Below are 18,216 nucleotides of genomic sequence, written 5' to 3' on the forward strand. Positions count from 1 at the left end.
TGAAATAAACTACATTGAAGTCTAAGCATTTCTTAAGGCAATTTACCTATTAATAGCATATTTAACTTTCTTTTCTTTTCTTTTCTTTTTTTTTGCGAGGAAGATCAGCCCTGAGCTAACATCCATGCCAATCCTCCTCTTTTGGCTGAGGAAGACTGGCCCTGAGCTAACATCTATCGCCAATCCTCCTCATTTTTTTCCCTTTTTTTCTCCCCAAAGCCCAAGTAGAGAGTTGTATGTCATAGTTGCACATCCTTCTAGTTGCTGTATGTGGGATGCGGCCTCAGCATGGCCGGAGAAGCAGTGCCTTGGTGCGCGCCTGGGATCCGAACCCGGGCCGCCAGTAGCAGAGCGTGCACACTTAACTGCTAAGCCACGGGGCCGGCCCCTTATTTAACTTTCAAAATCTGTTTGCTCAGCAAGCAAGTACTTATGTTCTGAATTTTCTGTTTTAATAACTACGGAGTCCTGGCTTTTCTTGCACATCTGGGACAGAACTGGATGGATGTCTCTGAAGCATTTGGAAAATGTTGTTAAGAAGTTACATAATTATTTAAGGATACCATAAGCATATCCTTCTATTTCCAACCCTATCAAAATGACAAGTCAAAACACATTGCAAATTGGGAAACTTTGAATTAAAGTTTACCTGCAAGTACTAGGCTATACACTATTCCTCCTCAGTGGGAGCTCTTCTCAGACTGAAGTTGTCCCCTTCAGAAAAAGAATCCTGCTAGTATGGGAGGCTGTAAATAGACTGGGCCTAGGAGTAAGGACATTCTGTACCCACATCATGAAGCCATGAGAGGCAAGGGGTGCAGAAGCATCTCTTAGGCTTGTTGGAGACCTTGAAGGCAGCCTATATGGGATGGGGCGGCACAGAAATGTAAAGTGGGGGGAGAGAATGTATTCACACAACAGTAAGGGCATGGGCATAGTGTATTGTCAATGAGAAAGAGATAAGCAGCCCCTGACATCTGGGACCTGGCCTGTTACTATCAATCAGGCCTTAAGTGTTTTCTCATTGAACATTAGCAGTCTCACAGAACATCAACATTAGAGAAGGTCATTCTGTGACCATGATGAATCAAGACAAAAACAAGACCACTTCATAATCATGTCTGAACACAGTGAAAATATGAACAGTGTTCCAAGCCACAAAAAGACCAAATATCGTCCATCCTGGCTAGCATGAGTGACTGTTGCTTCTTTACCAATTACAGCTTTAGCCTCAGGTTAGTCTTCCCCACTTACAAATAAGATTTATTTAGAAATCCAAGCACAGAATTACCCGCACTTCCTGACAGCACCCAAATCCAGAATAAAGCCAGCTATAGTGACTAACTCAGCTTGGTTTTCCCAGGATTTTCCTGGTTTTAGCACTGAAAAGTTCCATGTTCCAGGAAATCTCTCAGTATCAGGCAAACTGGGATGGCTGGTCAATGGCCTGCTTCCTTAAATCCTCCCCCAAATCATCTAAAGCAAGCTCAAATCCTATAAGTCTTTTCTAACATCCTTTTATTGAGACATCCCATAGTTTGCCATAGTGTGCATTTTCCCTTTGCTGCAACAAGTAATAAACCCAACTTTTTCAACTACAGGTCTGTTCCTAGTGGTCTTTGGTTGGAGGGCATTGGCATCAGTAAGAAGTAAATAGGCACAACATTGTGGAAAGGCTACTAAGGCCTAGCATGGAAAAATGGGACTGAGGGAATGAAGAGCGAGGGGAGACCAAGGAAGAATGAAAGGGTGCCGCAGACCCGAGGGGGCTAGAGTGTGGTTTTCTGAAAAGGTGGTTTTTAGGGGTGATAAAAGATGAGGTGATGGAAGGTGAAGCTATGAGCTCTTTTTTTTTTTTTTTTTTTAAATTTTTTGTTTATTGCAGTAACATTGGTTTATAACATTGTAAAAATTTCAGGTGTACATCATTGTACCTCTATTTCTGCATAGATTACATCATGTTCACCACCAAAATACTAATTACAACCCATCACCACACACATGTACCCAATTATCCCTTTCACCCTCCTCCCTCCCCCCTTCCCCTCTGGTAACCACCAATCCAATCTCTGTCCCTATGTGTTTGTTTATTGTTGTTATTATCTACTACTTACTGAAGGAAATCATACGGTATTTGACCTTCTCCCTCTGACTTATTTCACTTTGAAGCTATGAGCTCTTGTAGGAGGAGAAGGAGTTGTTGCCCTACTCTCTGTGCCTAAACAAAACAAAACACTAATGAAAAGACAGCAAAAACAAACAAAATGTTGGCTTATGTTATAAAATAATGACTCACTCTGTAATGATCTAGAAGCCAATCAGAGAGTTTTCTTATCCACACTTGCTTCCCTATGTTTGCCAACTGCATCGTATAATAGTTTCTATATAAGGGAAATTTCTGGGAAGGAAGAACTCCAATGACACACCAGTTGACAGTTCTTACAACCACAAAACATCAAATTTAAAATTTTAATTCTTTGCAGTTTAGATCATTCAATGTTAAAGATCAATATTCATTAAATAAAATAAAGGCCCCAGAACAGTGCCTGACATATAGTAAATGGTAATAAATGTTAACTATTACAATTACATCATTACGCTATTTTTTTAATGTGTTTATTTTAAAACAGAGGCAATGTCGTAGTTTTAAAAAAAATTTTTGATCACATATGCTTGATTACATTGGAAGTATATATTGAATGATAAATGTAACTGCCTTGTTTTTTAAACTCTGCTCACGGACCTGTATTCAAATGACTCTGTGCATGCCTTTTGGTGAGATTTACTGTAAGTGACCTTCAGCGAATCTTTTAAATTCAGTGGCTGGGTACCTACATTCCACTAGATATTGGCCCCTACTGCATGTCTCAAAGCAAGTTTTGAAAACAGGACTACTATTTATATGATATTATTTATACTTTAAAAATAGCAGGAGAGTGAATGGGCAGAATGTGATTGTCCATGTAAAAGGAAACCTAGAGTACTTAGAATCTCTTAAGTTGAAACATAAAAGAAGTAGTTTCCTTAGAACAGGTCTAATTTCTATTTTTCATCAGAAAGCTGCTTAATTTTATTTCTACAAAAATAAGCCATTTGTAAAAATATAGGAACATGTAGGGAATGCTTATGAAGTGCTCTTAACTTCAAAAGAAAAAATGTGACTGCCTGAGTTCTGGCAATGTCCAGGATATGTTACAAAAGGTAGCAAGTAAAGTTTTGTACATTTACAATAATTTTGTAGAGCTGAAAGACCATCTGATCTGGTTTTTCAATACTCAGAGAAAAAAGCAGCTTGTTTTTCAGGCAATAGTACTAAATGGCCATATTGCAGGTATACAGCCTAGAATATTCCAATCACTCTACTATTCTTAACACAAATTTAATTTTCTCTCTTTTATAATTCTGAAATCTGTTTAACATAATTTACAATAATTTTCTCAGAGGCCAACTTTGGCAGTGATAACACCAATTATCTTGATATTATGTTCTGTCATCTCTTACCATGTTTGAGATTATTACCATTTTTTTCCTTTGGCCAAATCTGGGGCCAAAAATACAGAAAACTTGGGTCAGAAGTCTACCTCTTTACTGGTTTAAAAACCATTTATTTGGAAAGTGGAATTTTTAAAAAAATAAATAAAATAAAACAGTAATTCTCAGAAGTAAATTTCTTTACAGAGTTAATAAATTAGATGATTATATTTACTTAAGAAGACATAAGTAAACATTTCTAAGGGAAATCTTTACTTTTGATGTGAATTACAGTGTTATCCCATTTCTGCCATACACTTTTCAATGTATAATGTTTCTTACAGAGTAGTTTTATATGTATTAATCCCACAAACAGATCCAAATTTCACATGCACATAGCAGATAGTTGAATTCTCATTTCTGTAAACATTTTGCACACTTACAATATGCTATTGTTTAATCATAGTAATGAATCAGTTTTGCAGCTATCACATACTCCAATACATACAGCCTTTTTTGCATGAGAAAATAAATGAAACTGAAAAGTACAGATTAACAATAAAATTAAAGTATTTATTTTTTTTAATGTTTAGAGGTAAAGGCACATTCTATTAAAAAGAAATTACATAATAGACACTGAGAACACTAATACAGCTAAGAAAATTGTGTAGGGACCACTTCATGAATTGATTTTGTCCTTGGAACAAATTAATTACAAATATTAATAATAAAGTAATTCCAAGTAGTGCCGGCCAAGAAAATTTAAAGTAAAATTGTTTTTACAACCTCATTTCCAGATCCTAGAGTAATTATAGATGGAAATACCATTTTAAGATAAACAAAGACATTAACCCTCTTTGGGAATTATTACTTACCGAAATTTGCCATCTGTATCGTCTGGTTTCCAGCCTCCAGACCGTTGTAAATCACAACAGCATCAGCATTTCTTCTGCCCGCTGTTTCAATTTTTTCTGAAAATGTACAATTACCTCTTTCTATCAGCGCGATCCAGGGCTTCTTAGTATTAGTAAACTCAGTGTTGTAGTCACAAGCTTGGTAGTTATTGTTCTTAGGGATGCCCACCACTCCCATAGCATTAGCCACTGGTGAGGCTAATCCATAAACACCACATTCACAGGTCTCTATTGTAGTGTAATTGTTGGTTTCATTGTAATAAGTTACAGTCACATAGGCATTCATTGAAAAAGACACTGTGATTTTAAATAAAAAGGTAAAAATTACAAACAGCCGAAAACAACTGGACTTACTCTCCTGGTTCATTGCTCGTTCATTTGAGCGTAAAATTTAAGATGTCTCCTGATATTTCCAACTATCAGTCACCATTTGTCCACTCAGGTCCCTGCTAAGCAGAAGTTTGAAATTTCAGTTGCAAGTAGGTAACTGATCTCACCTCTAGCAACGTAAGCTCTGAATACGTCAGCTCTATTTCACTTCAGTTATCTACATTCCCTTTTGTCCGCCCCTCCTCCAGCTGTACACATGTGTATACTTAATCAGGACTACCTTAGCAGTAAATAACACCATCAACTTTATTCTACTTGTCAACCTATCAGGATTGGATGACTTCCTGTGCTGACATTTTTTCTTCTTACTGTTCCAGCTAATGCACTTTCATAAACATGGAATGGATTGGAATGAGGAACTGGACTCTGGGGAACCCCACGTGACAAAGCTGAAAGTCACCTCTCTCAGAATATCTAAAACACCAAACTGGTTTTCCAAGCCCTGCTGAAATATGCTATCAACCAGTTCAGCCAGGAGTAAGTTAAGATCCATAATTTTAATTGTTATGGCATTAGTAGAATTGATTTTACAGCCCTTTTTTCTCTTATTTCTTTGTGGAATTTTTATTAACAGGCTCCCCAGGGAATATCTTCTGCCACTTTGTTTATTCATTGAAAAGAAAACATATTTCAGTGGCTAGAGATCCTTTCCTTTCAAGTACAGTGCCTTGCCCATGGTAGGCACTCAAATATTTGATTGACTGACACCTATGAGTTGCTGCATTCCATTAATTTTTATGTCCTGTGTGTTATACTCTAACAAAAGACTTTTTAAGGTATAATTGTTAACATTTAGAATTGTTAATTCTAGTTCTTTCAAATGTATAGACAGATTTATTTATTCCATTGCTTCCTTTATTATAAGCTCTGTTTTTAATCAGGAGTACGCTGGACACTAGCAGCACACATATTGTTATGGGGTCCACTGGTCTGGGAAAGTTGCTGGGATAAGGAGATTGCAGTGTGTGCCAAGTGCTGGTGAAAGAGGAGATGAACAGGCAATGAAGACAAACAGAGATATCAGGAGTCTGATTGGGCCAAGAGTCAGCAAACTAGACAAACAGGCATCAGGCTGTCAGAGAAGCAGAAAGGCACCAGGTCAAAAGGGAGGAGGCACAATGGTAGTCCAAAGTCCGAGGAAAGTAGTCTGAAATCAGAAGACTACTAGAGTCGAGGGGACAGGACAACAGAAAATAGGAAAATAGGAGACAGTGTTGAAGGAAATGATTAATGAAGCTATTTCTTCCCCTACTTCTTGTCTATTCTTAGGCATCTGAGATATTAGCATTGGAGTGGACCCTGCAGGTGGGAACCAACAGTTAACACCACTCAGCAGAGGAGAGGAGTTCAGGGAATCTGCAGTAGAACCTGATGAATAAATCCCAACAGATGCACAATACAAATATAAACCTTTCTATCATATTATAGCTGCTGATTACTCATCTGCGTGTCCCCTCCCCAACAGTACCTGGTATTAATAGCAACTTACACATAGTAATCAATTAGTAATTATTCATGGAATTGAACTGAAAAGTTTAAAGGTCTTGTTGTATTAGTCTATTTAAGAGTAAACGCAAATAGTTTATTATTTTGCTATTAGCACTACGATTTTGATGTTAAAACTCATAATAAAGCCTGTACTCACTAGACAAAGAAAACTATCAAACTGAAAACAGAAGTGTTATTATCGTCATAACCATTAGTTTGCTGATTGCTAATAGACATCTGCAATAAATTCAACATCAGCATTCGACATGCAAGTAATTAGTAAAGCCATAGAAATTTGATTTGACCTTTTCTACCAGTTATTAAATTGCTTCTAAAAAAAACTTCTCATGGAATAGTTTAAAAACAAATTCGTGAAAAGTTAGATAAATTCATTAGAAGTCAAATTTTGTTAAATAATCTTAACATACTAGATTCAAATCTTCACATTATATTTGCTGCACAAATTAAATCATTACACACCTTAAAAATGACAACTTTCCCATAACACTATGTGGCAGTGCTGGTGTATTAAAGAGAACTTTACTAAACTATTTTAAATTGCTCTGGAGGTTGAAGTGCATGACTCTATATGATAACCAACATTATATACCTTATATGTAAGTGCTTTTATGTTTGTTTCCTTTTATGGCTTTCAGAGAGAGTCATAACTTACAAAGACAATTTTGGATTGCTTTTAAAAATTTACAGTTGAGTAAAATCAGTCCTGAAACAATAAATACCCATCAATGCAATTTTCCTGTTAATTCTGAAGGTAATTTGCTGGAGGGTGAGTGGTCTAGTGCTTATTCAATGTTTTTAAAGTTTTGTCTGTGGAACACCTACATTAGACTCACTAGGAAGTTTAGGAAGATTCCTGGGTCCCACCCCCAGTCATCCTAAATCAGAATCTGAGGGAAATATCTAAGAATTCACAGTTTAAATAAGCTCCCCAGGTAATTCTTATGCACTTTACAATTTAAGAACTTTAGATCATACAACTTGTATGTGATGCACAGTATAGGATCTAGTTCTAGTTTTGACAGATTAGCTTCTGTCATTTTATTTCAATCTCATTGTGCTTCAACTTCCAATCTATAAAGGTTTGATGTTTATTTGTACTTTAGGTGGTGCTGCGAACATTTTTGAAATATCTTACAAACCAAAAGTTCGCACAAGTACTGACTCTGTAATAACTAATTTTAAATCCTCAGGAAAATAAAAACCTCTCTGGGACTTTTTGTAATTTACTCAATAAAAGAGGTTGGATTAGAATTTCTATCAGGTCTTTTCCAGATTTGACATGCTAGAACTCTATGAACATGAAAGTTGTTTAGAAACTCTCAATTTTTAATTTTTCCTTTCTATCAGCACAATTCATGATGAAGCTGCATTAAGAGTAGATGAAACCGTAGCACCTAAATAAGAGGTAAGTTCAAAGTATTGGGGAAAGTTTGAGCCCTAATAAAACTAACAAGAGCTTGAAACAGTACTGTATACTAGTGGTTTTCAAACTTGTCTGCACATTAGAATCACCTGGGGAGTTGTTAACTATCTTGATGCCCAGGCTATAGCCCAATCAGAAACTTTGGGGGTGACATCTAGGCATAGTAATTTTTAAAACTCCCCAGATGATACCAATATGAAGCCAAGTTTGAGAACCACTGCTATTAGCACTGTTTCAAACATTTAATACTACTGGATTTTCTATTACTTGTACCTTAATATTAAATACCTTAATAAATATTAAGTACCTTAGCAAAGGTACATAATTAATATTAATAAAGGCATAGAGAAGGGAATTACTCATCTCTTAGGCAAGGAACATTTTAAAATTTTCCATATGACTGAACAACAGCTATGGCAAACCCACCATTTAAAGATGAGCAAGCACGGGGCTGTGTTTTCTGATAGAATACAGGTAATCCTCGATTATTCATAGCAAGCTTTCAATTCTGGGCTGGGTGACCCTAATTTGGTGTATGTTCAAAAGGAACAAAAATTAATTTTAATATTAGCCCAAGCCAAATAAAAGATATAACTGAGATCTGCTATTACAAAATCACTTGATATCCAAGGTCAAAAATGCTTAGGACCATATGACAGCAAAGATACCTGAAAGTCATCTACATTTTACTTGGTTACTAAGGTATTGCTTTTGTGATTTTAGGGGGAAGAATTTTTTGAGTGTTAGAATCTTTTTCTTTCAGTGGGAATTTGTTAAGAAGTGGACCATTAGAATTAGGAAAGATGTCTGAATCTGTATTTTAACGTTATCTCCAAAATTTATATCGACTATATCCTCATTTGTCATCTAGCTGGTCCCCTTGCTTTCACTTTTGCCTCCTGCATTAGTAGGATACAGGTTTGACTGCTGGTCAGAGATCCAAAATAATGGTGGCATAAACAAGATAGTTTATTTTTCTCTCATGTAACTGCCAAAACAGGTAAGCAGTACAAAAGCTGGTATGGCAGCTCCACAATATCAAGGACCTATGCTCCTACTAGCGGGTCATGTTGACATCCCCAGAGTGTTGCTCTTCTCTGCATATTCTAAGATGTCTCACAGTCATGCTCACATTTTAGCCAACAGGAAGGGGGAAAATGGGAAAGAGCTTTCCCTTGTAACCTTTAAGGGAATGGTTCAGAAATTATACATATCACTTATGCTCACTTCCCATTGGTCTGAACTTAGTCACAAGGCCATATTTAGCTACAAAGGAAGCAGGGAAAAGTATTCGTTATTTTAGGTAGCTATGTGCCCAGCTAAAAATTGAGAGCTCCATTACTATAGAAGAGGAGAATAGGTATTAGGATACGACTAGCAACCTCTGACAACCTCCTTATAATCCATTCTCCTTCCAGGAGACAGTGACCATTCTAAAACATGAATCAAATCATGGTGTATACTGGCCACAAACCATTTAATGGCTTCCCAGTGCTTGGAAGATACAAACTAAAATTTTTTACCATGGCCTATAAGGCTCTGCATATTCTGCAAGAGCTCTTGTCTATTTGCTTGTCTCATCTTGTATCCCACTTTCTGCACTACAGCCATATCAGGTCTCATTCAAGTTCTCAAACACACTTTGTACTGCGAGGCCTTTGCACCTCAAGTTCACTTCCTCAGGAAAAACTTTCCCAGTCCCCCCCACCGGCTTCCTTTGTTAAAAGGCTCTAATATAAATCACTTATCTTTCCTTTGTGGCATTTATCTCACTTATTTGTACAATTACTTGAACATCTTTCTCCTTCACAACACTGTAAACTCTACGAAAGTAGGGGCCATGTCTGTTTTTGCTTGTATTGTATTGCGTTCCTAGTGTTAACCCAGTGCTGCCACAGAGTGGGCATTCAAATCTTTGGATATATGCTGCAATAATTTAGCTCATTATTTTATGAGCCCCAAGATTTAGAGAAGTTTATCTCATAGTGACTTGATACACTAACTGAAATTTTATTATTATTCTAACATTTTACTTGGTGCTCAAATTAGTGTTTAAAGAAACAGACTTTGGAGTTATAAGCCTCACCTTACAATTTAATTACCTTGACAATTTTATATTAAATCATTTAGTCTTTTTTTTTTTGTTTAAGTTCCTCATTTACAAAATAGATATTAAAACCTTGTTAGGGGCAACTTCTAGATCTTAAGCTACTAGGAGTCACATGCAATAATCTCAGAATAGCATCTGAGGTACTTGAGCTCTTTAAAAAGTGTTGCTTGATTTTCAATGCAAATGAACATATTATTAAACAAAAGCTAAAATATTTCAGATTTCTGTTTTGAAAAAATATATATATAGACTGAACAGGCAATAAATTAGGAAGAACACTAGCAGTAAAAATAACTGGGATTAAAAGATTTCAATGTTTTTTTTTGTTACAATGAGCTGCTATAATTGATAATGGTCTAATTATAACTTAAAAATGTTCTTTACAGAAAACCACATTTTCATGAAACACATGAAAATAACACAAAGACATTTTCAGTGTTCTAATAACTATATTAATAGACCAAAAGAATCATAGAACTGGATGGGACCATTATTTTGCAAATTTTACAAATAAGGGAACTAAGGCCAAGCAGTTTAAATGGATTTCCTTAAAGTTCCACAGGGATTTAGGGAGAGAGCTGTGACTAGCGTTGCATCTATTTTTTCAAAATCTACTGTTTATTTCTTTAGTATAAAGGAAAGCAAAACTTAGGTCCAAAAGTGGTATCAATATAACAATGTAAGAATGAGGGATAGTGGGTAGTATGATCTGGATCAAGAGATAAGTTTATATCTAATGTTTCTATTTTGGAGACTTGAAACAAACTCAAATATAATCTCAAATAATTGAAATCTTCAGATAATCCCCAAATCTTGTTTTACTTATTAATTTTAAACCTTTTTTCCTAAAGTTTCTTTATGAAAAATAGTTGATTACTGAAATAAGCAGGACTGAGTAATACATATTTCACCTCCCATCAATTTACCTGTAAATTATTGGGTAGCAATGCTTACAAAAGAAAAAAAAAAAGGAAATGAACCTGAAAAGGTAACCAGTGAAATAGCAACCAGCTCAATTATAAACCATATAAATGATTTTAGAATAACAGAATTGGTTGTAATCTATAGTCCATATTGGCAGAAGGTATGTGGCTAAAAACATCAAATATTGTTAGTGTCACCAAATAAGGGTTTCAGATTTCTTAAAAGTCCTTTTCTTAATATGAGTATAGTGAATGCAGGATAATTCCAACAAAAAATAAAAGTATTTGGCAGAGAGAACATGTGCTCAGATTCTTCCTTTAAAAGCTTACAAAAGGATTTCAATGTGTATATCTCATGTGCCATCTAAAATTAGAAACTTCAGTGAAAGATTGTGGTCCTCTGGTAGACTATTTAATATTTCATAATTTACTAATTGATTTGTTAATATGAAGGTGACATCATAGTAGTATATTTATGTCGCTTTGGAATGAATGAACACATATTGTCACTTGAAGACAAGTTCTTCTGATAGTTGTCTGCTATTTTTCTTAGGAAACTACCACAGCAGCTATCCAATTTTGCAACAACTGGAAATGTGGACACAGATGTTTAACTCCAAATTTGGATAGAAACATTACTAGAACATACATTGCCAGGGAATTTGTTTTTAAAGATCTTAAATTTTTAAAAAGTAGTTCTTGGGCCTGGCCCGGCAGTGTAGTGGTTAAGTGCGCACGCTCCAGTTCGGCGGCCCAGGGTTCAGATCCCGGGCACGCACCTACGCACTGCTTGTCAAGCCATGCTGTGGCGGCGTCCCATATAAAGTGGAGGAAGATGGGCATGGATGTTAGCCCAGGGCCAGTCTTCCTCAGCAAAAAGAGGAGGATTGGCGGCAGATGTTAGCTCAGGGCTAATCTTCCTCACACGCACACAAAAAAGTTCTTATTTCTCTTGCAATCTAATAACAGAAATTACACCTGTTAAAGTGTGTAGTTTTGAAATCTCAGCCTGAGGCTTTTAGTCAATAGCTATTTAAGTATTAATATTTTTGCCTCCCCAAAATTTATGTGGTACTAAAACTGAATTGCCTTTTAAAGTTTATACTAGCTTGATACAAAACCCCAAATTCCATTCGATAAACAACAGTTTTCAACCCTTATGGAAGAATCATAGTGGCTCATTTTCCAAGTACATGTAGCTCTATCATAGGCCAAACATATGGATGAAAGACATCAAATACATTCAAAATGAGACAGGAGACCAAAAAAGTTATTGTGCTTTAACTTCTTTAATAATACAGTCAAAATTTTAACATGAGAAGGATCACTGTTTTAACATTGACACATAATTATAAAGAACAAAAGACTGAACACACTTATGAACAAACTGCAGCATCTGTCTTTAGGTTCATGAGGTATCTGACACATTTAAAATGTGTAGCGTATGAAGTCACAGAACCACAGGGCTAGGAAACCCTACAAGTTAATAGCTTAACTACAATCAGATTCATCTTGACACAGAATAATTTTAACTCATGTGATGGTCATTTTGGCTCATCTAACTAACCACATAGATGACAGCCACAGGGCCTTGCAAATGTGGAATGGCCATTTTCAGTTAAAATGAAGTAAAATAGACAACCAGAATAAAATCAATTCCCTTAGTTACTGTTTTATACTTTCAATATGAGCGCTTAAAATGTTAATATGAGATAAAATTCACTATTTAAATTCACATTACATGTACCAAAAATTACAAATGAAAACAGCTGTAGCCTCTGGCTTTAAGATCACACATTGGTCAAAACATTTAGAAATTCAAAGGGTGTGAAGTTACAACATGGAGTGGGAAACCTTAAGACAATTTAATTAAGCACACTCACTGTCTGATCACACTAAAGACTAGGGCAATTGGACCATAACAATCCAGGTGTGCTTTTGAAAATGACAGAAACTACCTTGGTTGTGAGAAATGCAGAATTTAATCTTCAAATTAGCAATGAAAATTTCCCATTTAATCTTCAAATTAGCAATTAAAATTTCCCATTATAGGTGAATAAAAGTAGAAGAATGTTAAATGTCTATGAAAAGTTACTTTTGTAAGTCAGGATTCCTTATGCTGAGGCTTTAGAATAAAAGTACACTTCACAAATAGAACAGTGAACATAAATTATAACAAGATAATAGTCATATAGAAATAAGGTAAATTTTCTTGACACACAAAAACTGTTGTGATGACCTTTTCAATAATGAATTTAAAATGAAGTATGTTAGTTCCAAATATAAGACAAACATAAAACCATTTAATAACTAGAGCTTATGTAATATTCTTGCTGAAAAACAGTTACTGAAATTAACAACAAAATGACAGACTATCTTTAAAGCAGTGCCCTCTCTATAATCTGTAGTAATTTCATTTGCTAATTTTTAAGAAGTATTCTCTGGTTTATAAATTTTCTGCAAATAGACTTCTACTTTATTGTTACCCAAATTACAGATATCCAAGATACCGATGATATGCACTCTATCCAGTTCAGTTACTGCTTTTATAATATCACCTAAAAGTAGAAAGCAGATGGTAAGTATCATAAAATAGTTAAATATTTACTTGGATTTAGTATCACATAAGCTGATGTTTTTTTTTCTTATAATATTAACAATGTCCCTCATCTTCTCCCCCTCCCCTCCAGTTCATCACACACATTCATCAAAGTCACGTTAGTGTAACTTCCGCAGATAAAAGTTCACACGTCAAATAGATGCTTCCAATAATGCCAAGATATGGGCTGGTACGCCAGAGCCATATTTAGTTATTTTTATTTTTTAATTGTTTTAGTGGAGCAAAGTAAATCTACATATTTTCAAAGTCATTTATATGGTGCCAGATAAACAGCTTATCATTACACTTCAAGTGAGTGCAAAGATAAATTTTTCTATTTTGAAATTTAATTATTAATTATTTGAAAAATTTACAAGACATAAAGCAAAATACATATATGTAATTCAAGCTTCTTTTAAAGTGTATTTCCCTTGAAACAGCTTTTTATTAACTAACACTTAGCCTTGGATACTCTCAAGAAGCTTTATCAAAAATGGATCAGGTGAGTGACATTGCTGAAAATGGCAGAGTAGGGAACTCCAGGGGTCTTGTCCCTTCACTAAGGCAACTTATAAAGCTGGCAAAAACCCTCAGATCAACTTCTGCAGAATTCTGGAATTTAGACAGAAACTTAAAACAACCAGGGGAAAGATTAATGAAGAAAGAAGCTGCTGCACTGCGGTAAGAGTGTGCTGTGGTGTTTTAAATTCCCAGCCTACTCCCCAGACCAGCAGCAGCCATGCAGATGGCAGCTCGCATTCCTGGTGCAGGTTGCTAGTACCAGAGGGAGCAACACAGACCTTATTCTCAAAGATGTGCTTGTATGTTTTGATCTTTCGGGAAGCTTCCTCGAGGACAGACGCAAGGGCTTGCTTTTGTTTCACCTGATTTGGAGCATTCTCACAACTGGGATAGCTTTCTCAGTGGCTTTTGTTGAAAGCACATAAAGGCAAAAGCATTGGCTAGAGCAGCTGGGGCAGGGTATAAACTTGGGACAAGCAACAGACAGACCAAAAAGCCTGGGGAGGAAAAGGCTGAGAAAAGAGATATGTGGGGGAATAAGGGCTTTTAAAAGCTCCTGTACACCAGGGAATCAAGAAGGCCACATGTATGCCCAGTGCTGGACACATGCTCAGAAAAGGCCTGAGAAAACTCTAATTGTTTTGAAATTGAAAACTCTGGCTGACCATCAGGCTCTGCAGAGCAGGAAGTGAAGGCTAGGACAGAGTTGTAAACAGCCTGGCTAAGTGTTGAAGGGGTGCCACAACACAGATCCAATCTGCAAAAACTGGGAGAGTGTTTTTTCTGTTCTTGGCTCCAGGTGTTGATTATGATAACTCTTTCAAAACACTGACCGCTACTAGGCTAATGGATTACAGACTTCAGTGGCTACGTATGACAGACTTCATTTTAAATATGAGAAAACTAAAACATTTAGAAGTTAAGTAACTGAAGCAAAGTCACATGCTGATTCTAATCCAGACAGTCGGGCTTCAAGGCATATGCTCTTAACCTTTTACGCCAGAGCTACATCTCTACCAAGTTGAGCCTAAGAGCCCGCGGTGGATCTAGGTTTTGTGGGGCCTGAAGGATATACTATTTTGGGGCCCTTTTTATGAAAAAGAATACAAAATACAAAAGAATACCAAAAGGGCCTTGGAAGAACCTATGCAAGTGAGGGCTCTTCAAGCTTAGGCTTTATTAGCTGCACAGTAAATCCGCCTCTGCGAGACATGTCACAAAATCTGATGAATGATTTAAAATTGTGCAAGTTAACTAAAGCACAATGAATATAATAACAACGGTTACGTTAGTACTATATAATTTTTTTTTCTTTGCTGGAGATGGACTTTAATCCAGATGCTTTAGAAAGATTTCAAAATATTCAAGTTTGATGCTAACAGCAGCAACCCAAACCTTAATAATTCTAATTGCTAATAAATCATATATTGACTTTTAAAAACAATGACTTACATAGTACTTACAACATAAAGTATAATTAAGTTTTCTGTTTAGGTGACTGCCTACTTGTGCAATACTTTGAGCAAATGACAACCACTCTGTGCCTCAATCTGCTCATCTAGTACCTACATCATAGGATGCTGTGAGAATTAAATAGATGTAAAACACTTAGAATGTTGGCTGACACATAGTAAGCACTCAAATGTCAGCAACGATCATTTTCTACTGAAGAAAACCTAGTATGAAATTATGATATATCACAAAGGAATTCTTTAAAAAGGACTACAGATTTTACCTATAAAATGAGCTTTGCTACAATTCATTTTAAATTGAATTACAAAAATTGTAAAAATTTTTAGGAACATCACACATGCATAAGGTGAGTGTGACAAAAGCAATGCTATGTGTTCTCCACTCTCCTTCGTCTTCATGGTCACATGGGAAGACAAAGTGTCCTGGTCTCCCTTGTACCTAGGCTGGGATCATGTAAGCAAGTTCTGGTGAATGAGAATGCGAGTGGGAGTGATTTGTCACTTCCGGTCCAACACAATTGAAAGCCAGTGTCTGCTTCATCTCTTTCTTCCTCTTCCCAGACAACCCTAGAAGCCATTTGTTTTTATTGGGGTTGCAACAAGATGGCAGCGGGCTGGATTCCTGAATCACTTCTGAGAAGAGAGCTAATGACTGACTGCATCAGACCTGACTTGAGAAAGAATTAAACTTTTATTGTGTTAATTCACTGAGACTTTGGAGTTGCTTTGTAACTGCAGCACAGTCCAACCTATCTGATAATACAGTGTCATATTCCTGTCTCTGAAAATAATATGGGAAATCTGGATTATCTAGAGAATAATAAAATCGTTTGTTTTCTCACATGTGTTAAAACACTTCCATAACATGTTATGCTTCTGAAATGTTTATCAATGGATAAATTAACTCAATGCTTTCAAAGAGGTGGAAGGCATATGTATCCTTGTACTTCATAGGTAAAGATGATACCAATTAGGACATCATATCAATAAGCATTATTCAATAAATGATTTGGGAAATATGGCTAACCACTTGGAAAAAAGATAAAGTTGGATCCCTATCTCACTCTCTATAACAAAATAAATTCCAAATGGATTAAAATTTTAAGTTATAAAAATGAATCCATATCTACAACAAAAAACCCAAATAACTCAATTCAAAAATGGGCAAAGGACTTGAATAGACATTTCTCCAAAGAAGATATACAGATGGCCAATGAGCACATGAGAAGATGCTCAATGTCATTCATAATTAGAGAAATATAAATCAAAACCACAAAGAGATACCATTTTAGGATGGCTTTTATAAAAAAAAACAGAAAATAACAAGTGTTGGTGAGGATGTGGAGAAACTGGAATCCTCATGCATTGCTGGTGGGAAGGTAAAATGGTGCAGCTTCTGTGGAAAATGGTTTGGTGGTTCCTCAAAAAGTTAAATATAGAATTACCATATGACTCAGTAATTCCACTCCTAGATATATTCCCAAAAGAATTGAAACCAGGGACTCCAACAGATACTTGTACACCAATGTTCATAGCAGAATTATTCACAATAGCCAAGAGGTGGAAATAACCAAAATGTCCATCAACAGATGAATGGACAAACAAAATGTGGTATATACATACAATGGAATATTATTCAGCCATAAAAGGAATACAATTCTGATACATATTACAACGTGGATGAATCTTGAAAATGTTATCCCAAGTGAAATAAACCAGACACAAAAGGACAAATATTGTATGGATTCCACTTATATGAGGTACTTGAATAAGCAAATTCATAGAGACAGAAGTAGAATAGAGGTTACCAAGGGCTGGGGAAAGTGGGGGAAGAAGGAGCTATTGTTTAACAGGTACAGAGTTTCTGTTTGGGATGATGAAAAAGTTCTGAAAATGGATAGTGGTGATGGTTGCACAACACTGTGAATGTACTTAATGTCATTGAATTGTACAATTAAAAATTGTTAAAGTGGTAAATTTTATGTTATGTATATTTTACCATAATAAAAATTATATATATGAGTTAAAAACATGAAGCTACAGAAGTACCAGAAAAAACAGAGTGAATTAAAAAAAAATCTTGGACGGGGTGATGCCTTTCTGAGTATGAAATAAAACCAGCAGGCGCAAAATAAAAGACTGATATATTTGAGTACAGTCATGCGTCACTTAAAGATGGGGATACCTTCTGAGAAATGTGTCGTTAGGCGATTTTGTTCTACAAACATCATAAAGTGTACTTACACAAACTAGATGCTATAGCCTACTACACTCCTGGGCTATATGGTACTAATTTTATGGGACCACCATCGTATATACAGTCTGTTGTTGACCAAAATGTCATTATGCGGTGCATGACTGTGCATAAAAATAAAATTACTTAAAATACCAAAACAAGCCTCCCATTGAATAAATGTCAAACTGGGTAAAAGTATTTGCAACACATGATAAAGGGTTAATTTCTTTAATATGCAAAGAGAGCTTACAAATTAAAGAAAAAGAACACTCTGAAAAATGGAAAAGATAAAACTAGCATAGAAATTTCTAGAAAGTTCATAGAAACAAAAAATATAAATGGCCAATAAAAATATGAAGATGTTAAAGCTTAAAAATAATTAAGAAATACGAGTGGAAATAATGGTATCATACTTTTTTGCCTAGCAGTCTGCCAAAGATTAACACGACCGATAATACCTAGCATTTTAAAGGGTGTGAGTAAAGTGGCATTCTCACTTTTGGTTAAAGTGCAAATTGGTATAACTTTTTTGGACGACAATTTGACAATATCTACCAAAATTTTAAATGCATCCACCTTTTGAGTCAGTGACGTCTCTTCTAGGAATTCGTCTTACAGATGTATTTGCAAAGTGCACTGTACATATA

General features: G+C 35.6%; 2 protein-coding genes across 2 annotated transcripts in view; both read right to left on the bottom strand.

The window, feature by feature from the left end:
* RNF128 (ring finger protein 128) overlaps positions 1–4,752 on the bottom strand; it is a 79,179-nt gene extending 74,427 nt beyond the window's left edge. The window contains exon 1 of the mRNA XM_004440446.3: positions 4,347–4,752. Within this exon, the coding sequence (XP_004440503.1) occupies positions 4,347–4,752 (406 nt within the window). The remainder of the gene's footprint in view (positions 1–4,346) is intronic.
* Positions 4,753–12,016: 7,264 nt separating this feature from the next.
* RADX (RPA1 related single stranded DNA binding protein, X-linked) overlaps positions 12,017–18,216 on the bottom strand; it is a 60,913-nt gene continuing 54,713 nt past the window's right edge. Inside the window, exon 14 of the mRNA XM_004440443.3 lies at positions 12,017–13,298. Within this exon, the coding sequence (XP_004440500.1) occupies positions 13,168–13,298 (131 nt within the window). The 3' untranslated portion in view covers positions 12,017–13,167. The remainder of the gene's footprint in view (positions 13,299–18,216) is intronic.

This window comes from Ceratotherium simum, chromosome X, assembly GCF_057802395.1.
Source record: "Ceratotherium simum simum isolate JZ-2026a chromosome X, ASM5780239v1, whole genome shotgun sequence".
In the NCBI taxonomy this organism is placed as follows: Eukaryota; Metazoa; Chordata; class Mammalia; order Perissodactyla; family Rhinocerotidae; genus Ceratotherium; species Ceratotherium simum.